This window comes from Xyrauchen texanus, chromosome 25 (assembly GCF_025860055.1).
Source record: "Xyrauchen texanus isolate HMW12.3.18 chromosome 25, RBS_HiC_50CHRs, whole genome shotgun sequence".
NCBI lineage: Eukaryota > Metazoa > Chordata > Actinopteri > Cypriniformes > Catostomidae > Xyrauchen > Xyrauchen texanus.
In genome coordinates, this window is record NC_068300.1 from 28304695 (window position 1) to 28326037 (window position 21343).

The 21343-nt window shown below is 36.2% G+C and overlaps 1 protein-coding gene across 1 annotated transcript; it reads right to left on the reverse strand.

Moving 5' to 3' along the window:
* Nucleotides 1–123: 123 nt before the first annotated feature.
* On the reverse strand, nt 124–14142 carry LOC127619320 (protein-L-isoaspartate O-methyltransferase domain-containing protein 2-like). The gene is made up of 6 exons (XM_052092198.1): nt 13963–14142; nt 8004–8362; nt 4538–4640; nt 4279–4450; nt 3839–3962; nt 124–1965 (listed from the first exon to the last, which is right to left on the reverse strand). The coding sequence occupies exons 2-6, from the start codon at nt 8308–8310 to the stop codon at nt 1481–1483; spliced, it is 1191 nt and encodes a 396-aa protein (XP_051948158.1). The 5' UTR covers nt 8311–8362; nt 13963–14142; the 3' UTR covers nt 124–1480.
* Nucleotides 14143–21343: the final 7201 nt, after the last annotated feature.

A 21343-nucleotide genomic window follows, 5' to 3' on the forward strand; every position in this document is an offset into this window, starting at 1 on the left:
AAACCACATTCTCTCTACAACATAGGCTAAAAGCTCCACATATTACCAGTGTTCAAATGATATAATATTAAAATTAAAAAATAAATTGTTTGGAATTTCAATTAAATATAGAATAATTAAAAATAATTTGAGAAAGCATATGTCCAGTGTGCAAACTCAAACTTTATTGAAGGGTCTATTACCTACAAGCACACAATCTTTTCAAGCAAAACCTGGTAGATATGCTTGTACTTAAGTATGATAGTATCCTGGATTTAAATGGCTACCTACACATTGGTCTAATCAAAGAGAACTAAAGAGAAGTACTTGCACAGACACTCAGTGTAATGTATAGAAATCACCACATTTCAACAATTTTATGATCAGAATGGTCTTCCTGTACAGAGGTTGTTTTTACCATCAGGGTGATGTACAAAAAAATAAAAAGATCCTTTTTCATATTTTTGGGTCAAAAATTATAAAGGTCATAATGTTTTTGTCTTTCTTTGATAATCAGTATTAAGAAGAACAAATGAAATTGTCCAAAATTTTTCCTGAGTAGGGCCAAAGATTTTAAACAAGTTTTTTAGTTAATTGCTATGTATGTGAAACAAATACATAAGTGCTTTATATACCAGACAATAACATTAAAACTGTGTGATTGCTGATAAATAATCCTCTAAAAATCTTTTTATTTCATAGGCTTTACAATAAAAGCGTAAAATTTGTGATATATCACAATGATAATGTAAATCAATGTGTATATCAATCGGAGGGGTTATAACTGATAACTGGGCACAAACTGATACTGATATCTACCTTGGTATGGCTGTTGGATTTCGTGAAAAATTAAGGCATTATATTACATCACAAAATGTGTCAAATGAGTTACCAAAAACGAGAATACAAATTTACATGACAAAGTGTGCAACGCATTACCACAACCCCAAATATTGACAAAATACGGGTGCACTACAGCAGTACACATGCAGGCGTTATTAATAATTTCAGAGGAACAGTAAAGGCAAGGAAATTGTTTGACAGTGGAGGGCCAACTTTGGGGTCTTGTGAAAAGCTATAGAAAAATATTAAACTCTTCAGTGCATCATTTCAATCTATATAACGTTGCAAACACGATGCTACACTATAGAGCTCAAAGCAACAAGCTCAACTTTCACGCAACACCATGTTATTCCCCACAGGGACACCGTTTAGGTTTTGTACGTACGTTTAATCTCAGCTGAGGGGAATTAAAAAAATGGGTTCAAATATGAGCTCAGGCTATGTTGATGACTCTCGCTCAGTCCTTCAGTTCTGTCTTTGTGCATACTAAATCTAGGAGCTTCTCAAAGGGATATGGACATCATGATGTCATTACTTGAGGGTTTCAATGTCATGCTAATCCAGTTTGAGTAATTTGAAAAGGAGGAAGAAGAGAAAGGCTTTTCTTCATGCCTAATTGTCTTAACGCTACACCGCACCCATTACCTCTCATAAAGTCTCATTTCTCCCTGTAATACAGCAGGTACATCTTGAGTGGCTCAGGCAATGGGAGTCTTAGAATCCTCTCCCTCAGAATATTAACAGGTGGCTCGGCGCGAGCACACCCGCCTTTGCTCTTTTCCTCTTCGTTACCTGTTCCGTCCTCATCCTCCTCGGGCAGGTCTTCTCTTACTCGGCAACAACCCCTTTCCTCTTCCTCCTCCACTTCATCTTCTTCCTCTTCCACTCCTCCTGGGTACTGGCAGTCATCCATGGCAGTTGGAATCATGGAGTCGTGGAGAACCACAGAGTTGACGCATTGCCGGTAGAAACGGCGACAGAAGCGGCGCCGTTCAAAGCGGGGGCCATAGCGGTGCATGGCCCGAGCCCCTGGGAAGGACACTCGTCGCTTTGTGCGTCCCTCCCCTATAGTGATAGGCTGACGCAGAGTATGCCGAATAGCGATACGGGCCAGATCCTGCAATGTCCGCACCTCAAATATAGCTGGAAAATAGAAAGAATTAATGAAAACAGTGGCAAGTGTTAATTTATTATTATTTATGTTTTGTTTACTATTTAGTTTTATTTGGTATGTTTTAATCATTAGATCATTAGACATCCACATCCATTTCAAGGCAACAGTTATGGTAGCAATTGTGACTAAGGTTCTATACACTTAAAATTCATTAAAAACATAATTTAACAGATTAGGTATCATGAATAAAAAATAATCTTTTTTTATAGCATTTATTGATCTTATTGGGTAATGTTAATTTATAAAAATATAAATGTTCACTGTTTGTTCATGATGCAATAACTAAAGTTATTGTATACAACTTTTAAATGTAAAAAAATAATAATAATACACACACACACACACATATATATACATATATATATACATACACACACACAGCATATACACTGGCGGCCAAAAGTTTGGAATAATGTACAGATTTTGCTGTTTCGAAATGAAATTGGTACTTTAAATCACCAAAGTGGCATTCAACTGATCACAAAGTATAGTCAGGACATTACTGATGTAACAAAACAGCACCATCACTTTTGAAAAAATATATATTTTTGATCAAATCTAGACAGGCCCCATTTCCAGCAGCCATCACTCCAACACATGCTAAATTGCACATTTGGTACTAGAAAATCACTTGCCATTATATCAAACACAGTTGAAAGCTATTTGGTTCATTAAATGAAGCTTAACATCGTCTTTGTGTTTGTTTTTGAGTTGCCACAGTACGCACGCAATAGGCTGGCATGGTTCACGATGCATTAACTAATGTTAGCATATACAACTTTAAATGTATATGTAGAAAATATTGCTTTATATTAGTCCATGGGTCTCTGTAATATTCGATTCTGTTTGGTCAATGGTGCCATCAAGCAGTCTGATATTTCTGAGTAATTATCCGTGGATTATGACATATTGGACCGGTCATCCGGGCACTGCGAGTCATCTTTCCTACTTTTCGGACGACTGTGCAAACTCAAGCTAATAAACTAATTAAAACTCAAATCAATGTTTCATGCAGAGTTTCTGCTAATCAATATTTTATGTCCATTTATTTATTTTGTTAGTAGCCGTGTAAAAGTGGGATAATGTACATGTATTTTGCAATAACAAGCGGCCGACTGTACATTTTCCCTTACCTCCCGAATACAACCTTATTTCTCAATATGTCTCAATCACAGATTAGATGAGAATGAAAGCATATTTGAATCAAGCACAAGGTTTTAAAATTGAACAATACTACCTACTGTGATGATGCTTTTCAAATGTGGTAAGGGTAAGATGTCTTACCAGGAAAAAACCCTCACTGACCAATAGAACATAAACTTTTTGGTCTTGTGTCTGGAATTAGCATTCAATATAGATGTTGAGATGTTGATACTGTTGTTCTCTTGTACAATGAACTATAAGATAAAAGAAATAACGGCAACAAACAAGCGAAGTGAAAAGGAGTAATATGGCGAACAATTGCAGATAAAAAGGGAATGTGTTATTTTTTTTAATAAATGTACTATACTTACCTAGGCAGCTGCAGTATACTTATATAATGATAATAATAGTTGTCAAGTGTTATAATATGTTTTTATATAGAGTAATATATTGTTATATCACACTACTATTGGACTTTCATTGTTCCATAACATATCAGTTACACTGTAGCAATGGGTCGAAATTTGCATTACTGCATATAAATAATCAGAGTGCTTTTGCTTTCAGAGTGATAAAAATGATCATAAGAGTTTTGGCATTAAAAATTATTTGCAATTATTGTTCGCAATTCATGTCGTTTAATGGCATTGGACATGGTGTGAGCAGGCCTTTAGACAAAGTATTATTTAATGTACTCACGTAAAGGAACACTCCTTGGTCTGCCATTGACATTCTGTTTGGGCTGAACCAGTGGGGCAAAGGTCACAGCAATGATTTTCTTGGTCTCCCAGGAGCTCTGACCTGTGCGTGTGATCTTGGTTAACTGCAAAATAATTGCTTATGCTTAGATAATAAGCCCTCAAGTCGGTAATTACTACACTAATTACATTTCAGCCATTGTGAACACTAATTATGCATGTTTGCACACATTTATTTTGTGTCCATTTAAATAACATAAATCAATGAGAAAGAAAAAAAACTAAAAATGAAAAGACAAGCTACTGATCATGGCTGTCAAAGTCACTCAGATTCACCTACTTACGCTTACCACCTCACATTAATATGTAGAGGCGTTTTAAAATTTGCTGTACACTAAGAATATAGGATCATATGAACTTGAAGAATAAACGTGTACCAACCTTCTCCTCCAGGGGGAGAACTAAGATCCCGCCAACTTTTAACAGGTTCTTCATGTAGTTCTCATACTCTTTCTGGACTCCTGCACCACAGTACACCCTGTCATACTGTCTGCACTCTGGAGGGATCTCCAGACAGTTTCCCACCACAAAGACGGGCTCACAGACCTCAAACCTGCAGCCAACAAGCAAAACCAGTTTATTTTCAAATACAATTCATTAACAATTAATAGTTTAAGTTGTAACATAAGTAATGACTTACTTGTCAAAGCTATCGCTGTTTTTGATAAAGTAGTCTAGTTTCTGATAAGCATATTCAACTACATCTGCATGCAGTTCCACACCATGATTCACACCAAATGGACCTGCGGAAATCAACAATGTAAATTATTCCAAAGTATACATGAATATCAGTACCTTTTTAGGTCAAAAGGCAATGTTTGTTCTTACATTTTCAAAGATAGCGAGACAAGGAAGACCAATGAGCTCTATAATCTTTGTGACAGCAGTGATGTCTTTTTCATAATTTTATTTTTTTCCCTAAGGACCACTTACAGTTGAAGTCAGAAGTTTACATACACCATAGCTAAATAAATTTAAACGCAGTTATTCACAATTCCTGACATTATTCGTAGAAAACATTCCCGGTCTTAGGTCTGTTAGGATCACTAATTTATTTTAAGAATGTGAAATGTCAGAATAATAATAGAGAGAATTATATATTTCAGCTTTTATTTCTTTCATCACATTCCCAGTGGGTCAGAAGTTTACATACACTTTGTTAGTATTTGGTAGCATTGCATTTAAATTGTTTAACTTGGGATCAAACATTTTGGGTAGCCTTCCACAAGCTTCTCACAATAAGTTGCTGAAATTTTGGCCCATTCCTCCAGACAGAACTGGTGTAACGGAGTCAGGTTTGTAGGCCTCCTTGCTCACACACGCTTTTTTAGTTCTGCCCACAAATCTGCCCTCAAATTGAGGTCAGGGCTTTGTGGTGGCCAATCCAATACCTTGACATTGTTGTACTTTAGACATTTTGCCACAACTTTGGAGATATGCTTGGGGTCATTGTCCATTTGGAAGACCCATTTGTGACCGAGCTTTAACTTCCTGGCTGATGTCTTGTGATGTTGCTTCAATATATCCACATAAATTTCCTTCCTCATGATGCCATATATTTTGTGAAGTACACCAGTCCCTCCTGCAGAAAAGCACCCCCACAACATGGTGCTGCCACCCCCATGCTTCACAGTTGGGATGGTGTTCTTCGGCTTGACAGTCTCACCAATTTCCTCCAAACATAATAATTCAGGTTATGTCGATATAGGATTTGTTTTACTGTGGATATAGATACTTGTCTACCTGTTTCCTCCAGCATCTTCATAAGGTCCTTTGCTATTGCTCTGGGATTGATTTGCACTTTTTGCACCAAAATACATTCATCTCTAGGAGACAGAATGTGTCTCCTTCCTGAGTGGTATGATGGCTGCATGACCCCATGGTGTTTATACTTGCATGCTATTGTTTGTAGAGATGAACATGGTACCTTCAGGCATTTGAAAATTGCTCCCAAGGATGAACCAGACTTGTGGACGTCCACAATTTTTTTCTGAGGTCTAAGCTGATTTCTTTTGATTTTCCCATGATGACAAGCAAAGAGGCACGGAGTTTGAATGTAGGCCTTAAAATACATCCACAGGCACACCTCCAATTCAGTACACCTCCTTTCAGAAGCTAATTGGCCAATTGTCTAAAGACATGACATCCCTTTCTGGAATTTTCCAAGCTTCTTAAAGGCACAGTTAACTTAGTGTATGTAAACTTCTGACCCACTGGAATTGTGATATAGTCAATTAAAAGTGAAACAATCTGTCTGTAAACAATTGCTGGAAAAATTACTTGACATGCAAAAAGTAGACGTCCTAAATGCAAACTAAACTATAGTTTGCTAATACTAAATCTGTGGAGGGCTTAAAAATAAGATTTAATGACTTCAACCCAAGTGTATGTAGATTTCAATTGTGTGATTTTGTTTTTTTTTTTTTTTGCATAAAACAGTAAATTTTGTTTTCTCATGACCATTTTCCACCATCTCTTTGAATAAAACCTTTAAGACATCTATGTAAACACATCTTTGCATGTGAAATGAGTAATAGTGCTTTTCTGTGCTTAATCACATGCTGTAGGTTGCTGTCTGGTCCAATTTAGTTTGCACAGATTTTTTGTCTCATCCTTCAATAACAGCCTCCTTGCAATACCTGCATTTTATTTTGACAGCTTTACAAAACAATCCAAAATAAATTGTGCTGCACAAACTGAAATGACCAGGGACCTTGTTGAAAAAATATCTTTCTGTGAGATATGCAGAGCAGAAGATGCTGCACACAGCCCAGCACAAGTTTTGGCTGACTTTCCCACATCTGACTCATAATTATTTATCTTGTTGTTTAGTAAATTAATAATCCTTTCCTATTCCTCTTTACCCTTCCTTGCTGAGACTGGATGAGCCAAGTTGCTGAACAATAGAAATTCTAACTACGTTCTTTGTCCAAGTATAGCTACATGATACAATATTTGTATAGAATATTTGAAGAAAGGATGGCAAATATGCAGCCTGAAATGCATGTTGTGAGTCATCAGTCTTTCGAAACATGCGAATGCACAACAAGGAATGTGGAGGAAGTTTTGAGGTTTTTATAGTACACTTAACTTTAACTTTTCAAAAGTGTACTTTGAAAATAGTACTTTTATTTCTCATGATTTGACCCCTTTAAACCTTTTGGGCCAGCCGAGAAAAAATAAATAAATCGAAATATTGATCAATTCAGTCTTGACCAACACAAAATAGGTATCATTTTAAAGCTTAGAAACTGCATGTTGGCATTTTGACCAAAACTGAATAAGCGCTTTGAAATTTGCAGACAAATCAGAAATGTTCCGTTTTGATCATTTATTAATAATTTTGCACTGTACACATTATTGTAAACGGTAAAAACGTCGGTGTGTCATATGGATCAGATGACTTAATTTGAAATTATGTAGTACGTTATCCAGCATCATGGAATGCTAAACCAATCAGGTTAGGATTCAGATCGCTGCAACCAGGTGGTAGTCATCCAAATATGGGCAGAGTGGATTGTTCACAACAATAACTTTTGTATTATTTGTTTGGAGAGGTTTTTTGGACACTATGATATATTATATTTGTAATGCTATAACTTTTGATTGCTTTGCCGTGTCAACACAAAATGTTACTCAGACAGGTGACAGTATTGAGGAACAAAACAAAAATAGTTTTTCGGTGCTACCTTATTTACACCCTTAGATATATAATGTAAAATCAGAAAAACAAGAAACATTCTGGCTCTGGTTCTTTCAACAGTTTCTTAGGCTGAGAGTCTCTATATCTATAATATATATCATTAACTAAATGGAATTGTTTTCTATAAAATTATACCAAACAATTTAAAAAGTGACATGCCACTGAAACAGGAAATCTTTTAAAACACCTTCTGAGCTTAAAGGGTTAAAAAGCTTAAAATATATCAACTGAACTGGCATCCTCTGGACCTTGACCATGTTTGTGATGATTTAAAAAAAAAAGAACAAAAAAAGAAAACCACAATAAGTGGCAAACAAGCCAAAAGAATGAGTCAGCAATGGGGCATAATTAAAATATCAATAGACAGACCTCAACTTGTCCCTTCAAAAACAAGTTAACTCACCCAGTATAAGGCCCACCATGGTGCTGAGATAACCTGTCCCACTGCCCAGGTTGAGAAAGGACAAGCCAGGCTGTAGGTCCAAGGCCTCCATCACCTCCGAGTAAATACATGGGGCAGACAGATGAAGGTTACCATGCCTCCATGCCAGGTCTTTATAAGCACTGTCACGATACTCCTCCAGGTAGTAGTCAGCTCTGTCGATGGCTCTGAAGGCCTTCTCGACCAGATCTGAGCGAATGTAGTGGGCCTCCTTAAGGTTGTCAATCAGCTCGTCATTGTCCTCACCAGCACTCACGGCTCCACCCATGGTGAAAGGAGAGGAGCTTCTAAGGAAAGACCTGAGGTGTGCCTATCACTGTCTGGAGGGAAGAAACAGCAAAAACCTGGGTCTAAAAATGAAATGATACTGATGAATGAAATGAAACCGCCCCTCACATAAAAAAAGAAAAAAAAAGAAATCTAGTTTAAAATGTTAAGTAATATAAGTATGGTAATAGGGCAAAAGGATTAGTATCACTGTTGGTCCACCAAGAGATGATAATGTACTGGATAGCACTGCATTGGAACTACTTTAACCACAACTGCAACACGTTTGTTTATTTAAATCATCGTGTCACATGCGCTAAATATCACATGCCTTCAATTCAAATGAAAACATTTCAAATTAAAATACTTAAGTCACTGTTCAAGCTCCATACTCCTTCAGGATGAGAACTAATTTATTCCATCCTCTAAAGTTTCGGTTAAGTGCCTTGACAAGCGCAGTTTTCTTTGGCATGTTGGCGTATTACAAAACATGCAGTTGGCCGTACACGTCGAACAGCTTGTGTCTTTTTAAATTAAAATTGCCAGTAGGCTTTAGTTTGCATTGCAGCCCCTGGCAAAGCCCCCCACCCACCCACACAGACCTCTGTTGCTTCTCATGCCAGGGTTGGTGTTCAGCTGGGGAGACTGAGAAGCGATCTCAATACCGAGTCCAAACCAAGGACCCTTTTCATTACCTCAAAGTCTTTGAGGACCCCCTCCCCCCTACCACCATCACAACAAATATGATATTATTTAGTAGAAGTATATAAATAAGTTTAAATACCTACTATATAAAACTTGCAGAATGGTTGGGCACTGCTGTCCTTTTGTGTCTGGTTTCTGTTTGCAAAGTGTTTCAATTAAATCGACATCCAGTGATTGTACAGCAATTTACAAGTGAGAAATACAACAATACAAATGATTCACTTCAAAGAAAGCACAAGCAAACACCATAAAATAAAGTTAAGGAGACAGTCCATTGCTCAGATGAGGTTTTAGCGCCACCCGCAGGACTAAACATCACAGAGAACACTACAAAGCTCAAACAATAGCCTACTGATTTTTTCATGAATTATTATGATTTCCCCCAGGGCTGGATAGGGAAAAGAAATTGGCCCGGGATTTTACATAGCAACTGGCCCAAAAGTTGTCCTTCACTGTCCTTTTCTGCATATCGCGGAGCCGTTTTGTGCTCATTTTGCGGACGACCCACCCACCGGCCTGCTCGGTTCTCCTAATGGTCAGTCCTCCCCTGATCGGCCCCAAAGTGCGTCGGCCCACTGGGAAAATGCCCGGTATGCCAGATTACCATTCCAACCTTGATTTCCCCCTATAGTCAAAGCATGAGTTTACACATAAGTAAAGCACCATATTCTTCTGACAAAAAATAAACAGCTGTGGATTAATTCATTTTTATTTGCTACAATAATATCACATTATTTTTTGATAATTAAACAACAGTAATGACACATAACAAAATGTTATCATTATTTAATGTTTCACATTATTATGTCATTGTTAACTTGTTAAATTGTTGATTTGGACCGTAGCATGATTGTTGGTGCCATATGGGCTGGTTTGAGTATTTCTGTAACTGCTGATCTCCTGCAGTTCTGTGGACTAGGGCTGAAACGATTAGTCGATGTTATAGACAATATTGACAATAAAAAAGTCAACAAAAATTTTTGTTGTTGAAAAGTGGCTTGGTCTCATTTAACGTAACATGAGATCACGTTAAACTCTAATGATGATGCGTGAAAAGAGCACTGCAGCTCACACCTGACTGAGGAGATGAAGAATGACTCAGCTCACAGTCCAGATGCACTATAAACTTTCACAGCTTAAGGTGATGTAGATCACAAAGTATGAGGAAATTCTAATGCAAAAATACAAAAGTAAATACAGAAGCACTTTTGTTGTGGAATAAGTGGATCTGGATCTGCCGCTCCGCTGAAGCAAAACTTGCGCGTCAAGCGTCTTTAAAGGAAACACCCCAACATTACATCTTAAATGCAGTTATATTTAATGCGTTATAGCTTTATTAAAGTTCAAATAATACAGAAGCAGATCATGTAAATAACTACAAACTCCGAAAGGGTCATTTATCTGTGCGGTCAGCACCTCTTCTATGAGTTGCGTGAATGTCCCGATCTAAGGGGGAGAGACTGATACACTGTACACTATGTACACTCTGTCGCGGGGACGATCATACCACGAGAGTGTGCGATTAATGCAGTTAGATTATAACCCGATGGTTCGCGACTTATTGAATCATAATATATGTGTCACTGTGCATTTCTTATTGTGAAGAAAATTGGCAATATGCAGCTTTTATTAATACAAGACTTTGTTTTTTTTTGTGAGTTAAAGGTGAGAGAGGTGAGAATGGGTAGTCTTTGCTCTATTTTTTGCAGTGAATTTCTTTACTGAATTAAAATTAATAAAAAGTATTTTTTCCCTTTATTCAGTTAATGTCATTTAGAGGTATTTTTAAAAGATGATTTTGTTCTGTTTATTGTTAGTAAGCACGTTTAATACAACCTTTTAAGTCGAGGCACAGGTTGAATAATCGGCTAAAAGCCAATGATTAATCATTGCAATAATCGCCAAATAGTTGAATAATCATTTGAATAATCGTTATATTAATTGATTATCAAAATAATCATTAGTTGCAACCCTACTGTGGACAGAAACGCCTTGATGAGAGAGGTCAACAGAGAATGGCCAGATTGGTTCGAACTGACAAAGTCTATGGTAACTAAGATAACCGCTCTGTACAATTGTGGTGAGATGAATATCACCTCAGAATGCTATACTGAGATGCAGGTTGGCGCTGTTTTGGCGGCACGTCGGGGACCAACACAATATTAGGCAGGTGATTTTAATGTTGTGGCTGATCGGTGTATACTTAGAATATGACAGCACCATACTTAATCTAGCAAGATTAAGCAAAATAATTATAAGTACATAAATTCAGAAACAAGGACCTTGCTAATCCAGTGCTGGTCAGGTGTGGCTTGTGAATATTCAGGTCGATGTAACTTTGAAATACACGTTGTTAAACACCTTCTCCTTTTAACTGGAGCAACAGCTCTGTGTCTCAAATTTTGTCATTAGAGTCATTTCATCTTGAAGCAAGATTCAGAGATGTTACCATGGGAATAAATTAATTTTCCTACACTTAAATTTGAAGTCCAGAATTAATACAACTTTTTTATTTAAGTTGTTTGAATATATTGTTCAAAACTCCTGTTATGTCGTATTTTTATACTAGTCAATAGCTTTATATCGAGTACTGTTTTTCAAATTGCTTTTTATAGCCTAATTGCTTACAACATTGCAACACAATGTTCACAATTAATGGATTTCCCACAGACCCCCTGGTGTCCGCGGACCCCAATTTGAGTATAGCTGATCTAACCACGTTACTACATATCCAGCCCACAAACATATATAGTGCATCGCAGTCTTTGCTTATGACAAGACTGGAGCCAAGTCAAGCCAGATGAATAAGAAACAAGCCAGTAAAAGATCACAATATATCAATGTTTTGAATGACAATACACTAAACATAAAGAACACTTACTCTTGTTGTACATCGCAAGTAACCTCAGAAAAATGGCTGCATTAAAAATGTTTCAACTCCAGCCATTTTCCTCGCATCCAACTCCTGAGAATGTGTTCCATTTTAGTTATTTCGCACTTTTTAGTTATTATTATAGGCAATTCTGTTTGGAAAATCAGGCCTCAGATGATAACAACACAAATTATTGTATAATAGACAGACCTTTTAGTGTTTTTGGTGTGCGAGCATGTAACGGAATGCGTACATTAATTTCAAAATAACATAAAATGTGAATCATTCTTATCTTACCACATATTTATTAGAGACAATGATGGTTTTAAAATAATGTCTTTAGTCCTAAATGATAACTGCAACAGACTGTTGTCTACCAGGTAGGAAGAAAGCAAAGAATGATAATTAAGACAGCTAAATATTTAATGAGTCACAGAATGCCAGCTATCAGAGCTGAAATGGCAACAAACTTGACAATAAGACTGCACTTGGCTTCAGCTACTTTCACTCTATTTTTAAAGGTCAGACAATGCAAAGCAAAAAGTGGCACACTGTTGTGTGCCAACACTCTTGGCAGCGGCTCCATTTAGAGCAGAGAGTATTATTTGTTTGTCATGTTGGAAAGCAGACAGACAGCATGTACACTAATATATCAGACTTATAATGTGCAACAGTCTGGTTCCAGAAGTAAACATCCCATTCATTTTTTCCATAGATGATATGATTTTAATGATAGCTTATAAACCTTTAAAAACAGACCTAATGTGAACTCCGAGTTTGTTATATGTCTTAGTTGAAGCCATTAGTCCACGTTATTTCAACTTCATTGTTTTAAAATTGTGTTTACTAGCGGAATTTCTAGTGAACATCAACACTGCCCATGATCCAGCAGAGAGAAATCCACCAATCAGAGAACAGCATCCAACAAAACCCACGAAAAGAGCCTAGCAGCATCCGCCCACTTCCAAGACTGTGAATGAATCAGTTGAGTCGGTCTCCCTACACCCTCAAACTACATATATATATTTGTATTTATCTGAATATTTTGCCGTAAACTTAAAATATGTTGTTTCTCTACTTATAATCAACAACCTAAAATCAATAGTTTTATATATTTCCATTGTTTTTCACTATTATATCATTCACGATTGTAGTTCATGCCCTCGTGAAAGAAGTTAAAGGAATAGTTCACCCAAAAATGAAAATTCTCTCATCATTTACTCACCCTAATGCCTTGTCTTTCTTTTTTTCTGCTCAACACAAATTAAGGTTTAAAGCCTATAAAAAAAAAGAATGGAAAAAATACTTTCGGAACCCAAACGGTGGAACAAGTGGGCGGGCACTGTTGCACTATTCTAGGTCAGTTTGGGTATCAACAACAAAAACACAATGTTAACACTGAAAAATACGATCAAGATAAAAATGTTAGTTGTACTTGGCCAACTAACCAAGTTAGAATGAGGACTTTGGCAACACCGCTTTTCTGGCCTCTAAACTGTATCACACTTGAAAATGTGCAATAGATCATAAAATCCATCACATCGGTCCATTGGAGCTTGTCTTTGTCAGTAAATCTAACAAATGGATTATGGAGATCGTATGGATTGCACCTGTCCGGTCACCTAGGCTATTTTTACCGAACAAACGTACAGGATGCCACAGCACCTCACCACAAGTGACACAAGGAACCTGTCTGTCTGAATATAACATTATATTAATCAAAACAGCAGCAAAACGTAAACAACCGGTTATCATACAACGCAGAAGACAAAAAACAAATGCGCGCACAGAGAAGCGAAGAAACATGATACAAACGGTTTCCCGCAAAAATTATGCGGTAATTCTAATACCAAACATCAAAACGTACCGTTGTCATGTCATAAGCAGGTTTTAACCCAGTACCTCTTTTCGAATGCCATCATACACGCTCGTATTAGGTATTTAACAATAGTTAGCCTAACAGCGGGCTGACTGTACACGAGGAGCTTTCCGCAAACACCGACATCAACAAAAGAGTCTGTGGCCACCGTTTTGCACTCAATCGTATCTCACTGCGTAGTTTACATTTGTCCTTACCGTGTGATTACGGACCACGGCGGTTGTCTCGCACAAAAAATGTCCATCGATCACCTTAACGGGTATGTTGTATGTTTCGCTGGGGCATGTTTGGGTCCGTGCGTGCACAATAACATCTAACTTGGCTGCGAAAAACTGATGCGACATAAATGTAAACATAAACCAGCTGACGCGCTGACGTCACACGTACGAAGACGTCAAATGCGTCGCCAGCCCAACGTGTGTTTTCGAAATTCCTCTTCAGGTTTCCTCATCCTCTAAGAATAGTCAGCACTCTAAGCACATTTCTCAATTTCCGTTGTTTTCCTGCTTGTGGAAGCTGTAAGCACCAATAGAGTCAGTCACACCTGATGTGTCAAATCATCCCTGTCTAAATAAATGTACCTACATATGATTGTGTATTGCAATGGAGATGTAATTTCATACAATTTCTAAAGTGACGGTCATTGTTAAAGCCGATGGAAGATTCCATATTAATCCTCATTATTCTTAGAAAATAGAATTTTGTTTTTGTTAATCGTGGCAGTGTTCCCTTTTCTCCAGCAGAGGTCGGGATGTAGAAAGCTTTGATCTGCAAATGATTCACACCTGTTTTTTGTTTTTGTTTTTTTTTTTGTCAGTCTAACTGTTGCTCATCCATGAGGTAGTTATGTTTATATTTAGTTTACATTATAGTTATATATTTATTTATTTTAGTTATATCACAACTGGCAATAACACAATGCTAACAAATATGAAATACAAGGAGACAATACAAAACTCAAAGACTGAACACACCTAATTTTACATGATTACTATTTTCAATATTTTAGAATAATAGTAAAGTATTTTAATAAACTATGCAAATATGAAAAGTTTTTGAACACAGTTTGAACAAAGTTTTTTGTTGTTGAAAGTAATGCTTCTGTTCGCCAATAATGCATTAAATTGATCAAGAATAACAGTAAAGATGAAGTCAAATTTATAGTTTTGCAAATTAATATTTATATTTAAATCAATGCTTGATTTTTTTTTTTCAAACTAAAGAATCTATTTACTTGTCTTCTTGTTATTGTGTATCTGGGTCGTCCACTTCCCTCCCTGTCCTGGTTAGATCCTGTTTGATTTCTTCTTTCTTTTGAAAGAAAAGAGCCTTTTTTTGTCTCTCAAAATAAATAAAAATTAAATAGACTGATGAAGTTAGGAGAAATGTGTTTATTTTTGGCCATTTTTTAAACTAAAATTTGACTTGCAAGGCTAAAGGGTATATTCTTAGTAGATGTAATGACTGCTGAAAATTGGGCATTGCCATCTTGAGTAAAAAAACTAATATTGTTTTAAATAAATGAACAAATGTAAAAAACTTAATTCAAATATTTATAACAATTTGCTAATTATACAGTATATATGTTATAACTACATGTACTACAATAACACAAATGGTAGTATGGGAGTTATGCAGTGACCAAAAATGTCAAACAAGTCAAATCTTATATCTTAGATTCTTCAAAGTCACTAGTCTGTAAACTAAAGGGATCGTTCACCCAAAAATTCCCTCCTAATTTACTCGCCCTCATGCCATCCCAGATGTGTATGATTTTCTTAATTCTGCTGAACACAAACAAAGATTTTTAGAAGAATATCTCAGCTCTGTAGGTCCTTACATGCAAGTGAATTCAGAATAGAACACCAAAAGCTCCAAAAAGGATATAAAGTCAGCATATAAGTAATCCACAAGACTCCAGTGGTATAATCAATCTGTTCTGAAGCGATTCTGTCAAGATTGTTTATGAACAGACCAAAATATATACACCTATATACTTAGCAATATACCTTTTCACTGTACAACTTGCCATTGCAGTTTCTAAGCATGATTTCAAGCTTGATTGCACTTCCTAGTGCTTGAAGCATGCACAGAGTGCTAGATGGCACTATTGGAAGTGAAATCAAGCTTTAAATCATCTTTGTCAAGGAGACTGATGTCAAGATGAACAGTCAAAAATGAGTAATATTTGTTGGATCGCTTCAAAAGACATTGATTATACCACTGGGGTCTAATGGATAACATTTATACTGACTTTATCTGCTTTTCTGAGCTTTTGGAGTTCTGGTCACTATTCACTTGAATTGTATGGACCTACAGAGCTGAGATATTCTTCTAAAAATCTTAATTTATGTTCAGCAGAAGAAAAAAGTCATACACATCTGGGATGGCTTGAGGGTGAGTAAATTAACTATCCTTTGGGCATTCTCTCAACCAACATCATCAGAAAGCCACTTGTGATGCTTTTCTCGAAATAGTTTAAACAGTATTGAACTCATTCATTGAAATGTATAAATACAAACACACACAGAGACACACATCATGTAGGAAGCGTGTACTCAGAAAGGTCACCATTACTTACTCTTTATTTATGTTGTCCATATATAACACTGAAATGAACGATACCTCCACAAAACAGACATTATTGTTCTCTTTTAACACTGATATCAATGAGCACAGGTACAAGGATACACTAACACAATCCAAAACCAACTACACACTTCATTTCCAAAGTTACCTCGAATCACGCACAGCCATAGCTTGTCCTGCTCTACAAGAGAAACAAAAAACCCTAGTAAGGAAAGTACCACTGCTACAAAAGTGACAAAAACATGTAGTCTATCACTAAGGAAGTGCTTAGCATTTTTTGGAAGTACCATTGTTTTTTGTCATTTTCTAAAGGAGAATAATTTGTGGCTACAAAATCACCAGTAAAAATAGCTGATCTCTGTAAAAAGGACGCAAGAGGACAAGCCTTGGCCGTGGGTAAAAATTCTTTTTTTTTTTGTCATTTACTTGGAAATATTGTTTAATACAACAACAATGTCCTTTATTACAAATGTACAGAATCCCATTGTTGTCAGAATAATGCCCTGTGCATAAATGCTTCATCTGTGAAAACTTAAATTGACCCATCATTTTGTTTTATAGCTGAATCAGAATCACAGTTTCTGAAGTGTTTGGGAAGAATAGTTTTTGATGTACCTATATATTATTGAAAAAAAGAAGCTGAATATCAATTTCAATATTAACTGCTCATGTTGTCCACTGCTTTGCTGGATTTATACTCCCCCCCGCCCCCACCCCCTCTATGAAAGAAACATAAGGAAAGAAAAATAAGTTGGCGTCCTGAGTGGGATTTGAACCTAGTCCTTAAATGTAAACACACCCTTTCCTGCAGCGAACAGAAGCGAGAAAAGGCACACATGAGAAAACCACAGAGCTGTAAGCTACAGTACCTACAGAATGAGGGCTGTTTTGGTTATATCAGCTTAATGGGAAAAACAGTTCCATACTAACAAGCCTTCCAACTTACTGTTTAGCGGTAATTAAAGCCAAATGTCTAACTTCATAATATGCTAGATGACAACGGAACCCATTTTATTTTACCTACAATTGGCACCAAAGCCTATCAAACCTCGATAAGTCTCAGAAAGTACATCCTCTCAAGTACAACACTTACAAAGGTGCTAAATCAATCCATTACTTTTAATCTAAAAAGTAAAAACCCTTTCAATCCCCTCAAACATATAGTGGTAAACGTATTTGGTTTGATGGGCAGGGGATAGATGTACTGTTAACTTGCATGTGCAGATGCTACAAAGAGAAAATGCTACTTAACTAGGCAAATTCGGCAAACTCACTTAACAACATTCATACCTGCTTAACATCAGTGACCAATTTTTAAGGAGCATGCACCAAGTTAAAATAATTCACACATGCTTTTTATATAATGTCACTACAAGTAAGGAGACATGAATGTTTATATTCCATTAGAATCCCTCTACGATGGTAGTAAGACAATGTGATATTAGTAATGAGTATTCCCTCAATTCTATTAGAAGAAAGAACTCTGTAGCAGTAAGTTGAAAATTCTGCTTTTGCAGATAGGGTACACAAGGTTGTATTGAAATGCAACTCACACATCTTTCCTGTAGAAAGGTTACACAGAACGAGGCGAATGAGGCCAGGAGAGATTTTGACATTCTATGAAAATAGACAAAGATTTATGCAACTAGCGTCTCTTCCATTCTCTTTAAGTGTGTGAGAGGGCAAACCAATGGCAATTTCTGAGCAAACATCACATTTCATCCACAGTTAACATCATATTCTGTTTAACTCTAGGCTTGATCCAAACTTTGCTGTTGCTGAGAGCTTGGTAGTGGTAGTTCCTATTGTATAGCTGATTCTGACAGAGAAGGGCTTTGTTTTGGTGACAAGGCAAAAACATGTCAGAAAAAAAGATAAAGCAAGCCTCAATAAGGTGGCTTTTGATGTTAAATTGAGCATGACAATGGCCGTTGAATCAACCCCTGCAAACTTTGCATCAAAGGGCATTTGACATTTCAGACAAAATACAGATTCACACTAGACGACAACAAACATGTAAAAGACATTTGTAAATGTTTGTCCTAATTCTTTTGGTGCAAAGAATGGTTGTTTGTTAGCCAACACACACACACACACACACACACACACACACACACACACACACACACACACACACACACACACACACACACACACACACACACACACACACACACACAAAAGAAACCTCTTTTGGCTGAAAGGTCATTAGATGGCATTCAAGATTCTGAAAAGTGCACACATGTTCTGTCCATTACAATATTGCCGCTATAATAGCTAATTAACAACATGGCTGCTGTGTACCATTTTAACAAAATGACCAGTTGAACAGAGGCACAATGTTCATTTAACAAACCGCTATTATGATTCATACATATGTCACTGTGATGATTGGTATTTTACATGTATCTAGTGTGTCTTGTCCCACCAGAAATGCACAACACCATACAATACTAAAGACGTATCCACCGAGGAGAACTTTCAGTACGCTACAATGCATTTAAACAGGTACAGTCATTTAACATTACGACTAATCTTTGAACCTTGTATCAATGTGGCTGACATACATACAGAGGCTCAGTGAGTTTGGAAAATATGAAACTTTACAAACATCATTGTATCCTTTAGAAATGTACATTTACATACTATAAAACACATTGTATTCTGCAACCACAGTTAACTGGGTCTTTATTTTTATTTTTTATATTATTTAGTCTTCTATCGATAGTAGTACTCACAGCTTTTGGAAAGACATTGTTTCTGTTTAGCTATTATAAGAGAAAAAGAGTTAACAATTACACTGTAAAAATAGATGTATGTTTATATACTATATATAGTTGTCTTCTTCATATTTTTTCTCTTTTAAATACAGAATTAATATATTGTGTAGGTTTGGCCATCACGGCAAAGGAATAAAGGCATCGGTAACAATCCCCACATATGCCACGGTCACATGACCCGAGGGTAGTGTGGTTGCTGAATGGGCGGAGTTGGTAACGAAAGCACAGGTCAGTGGCACTTTGTGCATTGAAGAAATAAAAATCTAGTATAAGGCTACACGGGTGTATGCTCGTCTGATACTAGTTGAGTAAGGACATTGTGGTTCAAGAGTTTCCTTCAGGATGGTTGGTATCCGTCTCCCGTAACCCCTCCCATCGCAAAAATGCCCACCCAATTCCCATTGTCCAGTAGGTCTCTTAAGATAATAAGTTCAGAGAGAAAAAAATATCCATTTGCAATTCAGGGGAGACAGTGTTTGGCCACAACAGAGAACTTGGAAAAAACAGTCAGTATGAAAGGATCCAGTTCCAGAATCTGTTTCCTCTTACTGAACTTCCTCTTCCTGTTGAGACTGACGGGGAAAGAGTCAAAGCTCTTCATTCCACAGTACTGGAATTGCTTTTTTTCTCTTTACATTCCTCAAGGAAGTAATGCTGGTATAAGGAAAACCCTCGATAATCATATTTTACTCTCCCGTCCAAATATGTTTTTTTTTTTCATGTCTTTATTTTTTTATGGCCAAAGTTTCTTCAAGACTACTAAGTTTTCACAAACACACAGAGAAGTTACAAAATAAATATGCATTACAACCATATCACAGTTCATAATTTCATAAATATTAAATAAATAATAAATAGAGATGATACCTCTCCTTCAGCTGAAGTTTGAAAATTCATAAAAATAAAATGCAAACAGAGACTGATAGATAGATAGATAGATAGATAGATAGATAGATAGATAGATAGATAGATAGATAGATAGATAGATAGATAGATAGATAGATAGACTGATGGAGAGAGAGAGATATAGAGAGAGAATTTACAAAAAACATATCAAAACATTGTTGGTTAAAAATATTTGCACCTAAAAAATGTTTAAAAACTCTATTGTCAAATGAAAAGAAGTTATAAAAATGTGTGGTCGATTTTTCTTTTCTCTTTCCAAATATCGATGTGGCATGTTCCTTGTAAAATTTTCAAGAACTTTTATACACAGAAGGGCTGCATTTTTCCAGTGTTAATATTTAAATAAGTAAATTCTAATAAATAATACAGTTAAAATTAAATTAAAACAAAATATAAATTAATTACAGTTAGAGTCTGGACAAATTTAGTATAATTTATATATCAGTAACAATCCAACATCCATCTTATGTTGAATTGACTGAAATCAAGTGCAACTCATTAGATATGATTACATTGGGTAAATAGTCATACAGTGTAAGTACTACAAACAAAATGCTCTCGTATTTAGCTCTAAAATAAAATAACACACCGATGTAATATCTAAAGGGCTGATTTTTTGAGGCATGTGCAGTGAGATCAAGAAAGCAGTGCTTCTGCTATTTTCGTGCTGGGATAAGGTTGAACACTTTGTAGGACAGACATTTCATTCACTTTCCAATAGGAGAGAGAATGCATATGTTTGTAGGCATCCTCTCAATTCCCACAACTTTTCCTCCCAAAACGCTTGTCTTCTTCTGAGAAAGAAAGGAAGGATGAGGAAATACTGTATATCTGTTTTCTTCTTGGGCTTTCCATTAGATTTGCAGATGCCTTGCATTAACCAGGAACCACTTATTATTTGGAACTTCGCATTTGTTGTTTGAAGAAGCAGTGTCCTCACAAATTCACCCAAAGCCTTGGCCTCACCTTCTGGATGAAGTTCTGGAGATCTTTTCTTCACTCCAAGCTTCTTCTTCTTTCAGAACATCTTCCATGCAAACTTCTCACTGAATGAACGTTAAAACAACAAAAATTCTAAAAAAAATAAAAAATACGGTTTATGTCTCTCTTCATAAATAAACTGAAGGATTTCCATCTGTTCTCTTCCTCCTTCCAATCCAGCAGCTTTTGTGGATTTTGGTCCTTATAGTAATATATATATATATATATATATATATATATATATATATATACACACACATACATATATATATATATATATATATATATATATATATATATATATATATATATATATATATAT

Excerpts from the sequence above, each read along its gene's own strand:
- LOC127619320 (XM_052092198.1), bottom strand. The coding sequence starts at position 8,310 with ATGGGTGGAGCCGTGAGTGCTGGTGAGGACAATGACGAGCTGATTGAC. Across the intron at positions 3,963-4,278 it reads TTCTCCCCCTGGAGGAGAAG|TTAACCAAGATCACACGCAC; the intron begins GTTGGTACACGT and ends ATTATTTTGCAG. Across the intron at positions 1,966-3,838 it reads ACCAAGGAGTGTTCCTTTAC|CTATATTTGAGGTGCGGACA; the intron begins GTGAGTACATTA and ends TCTATTTTCCAG.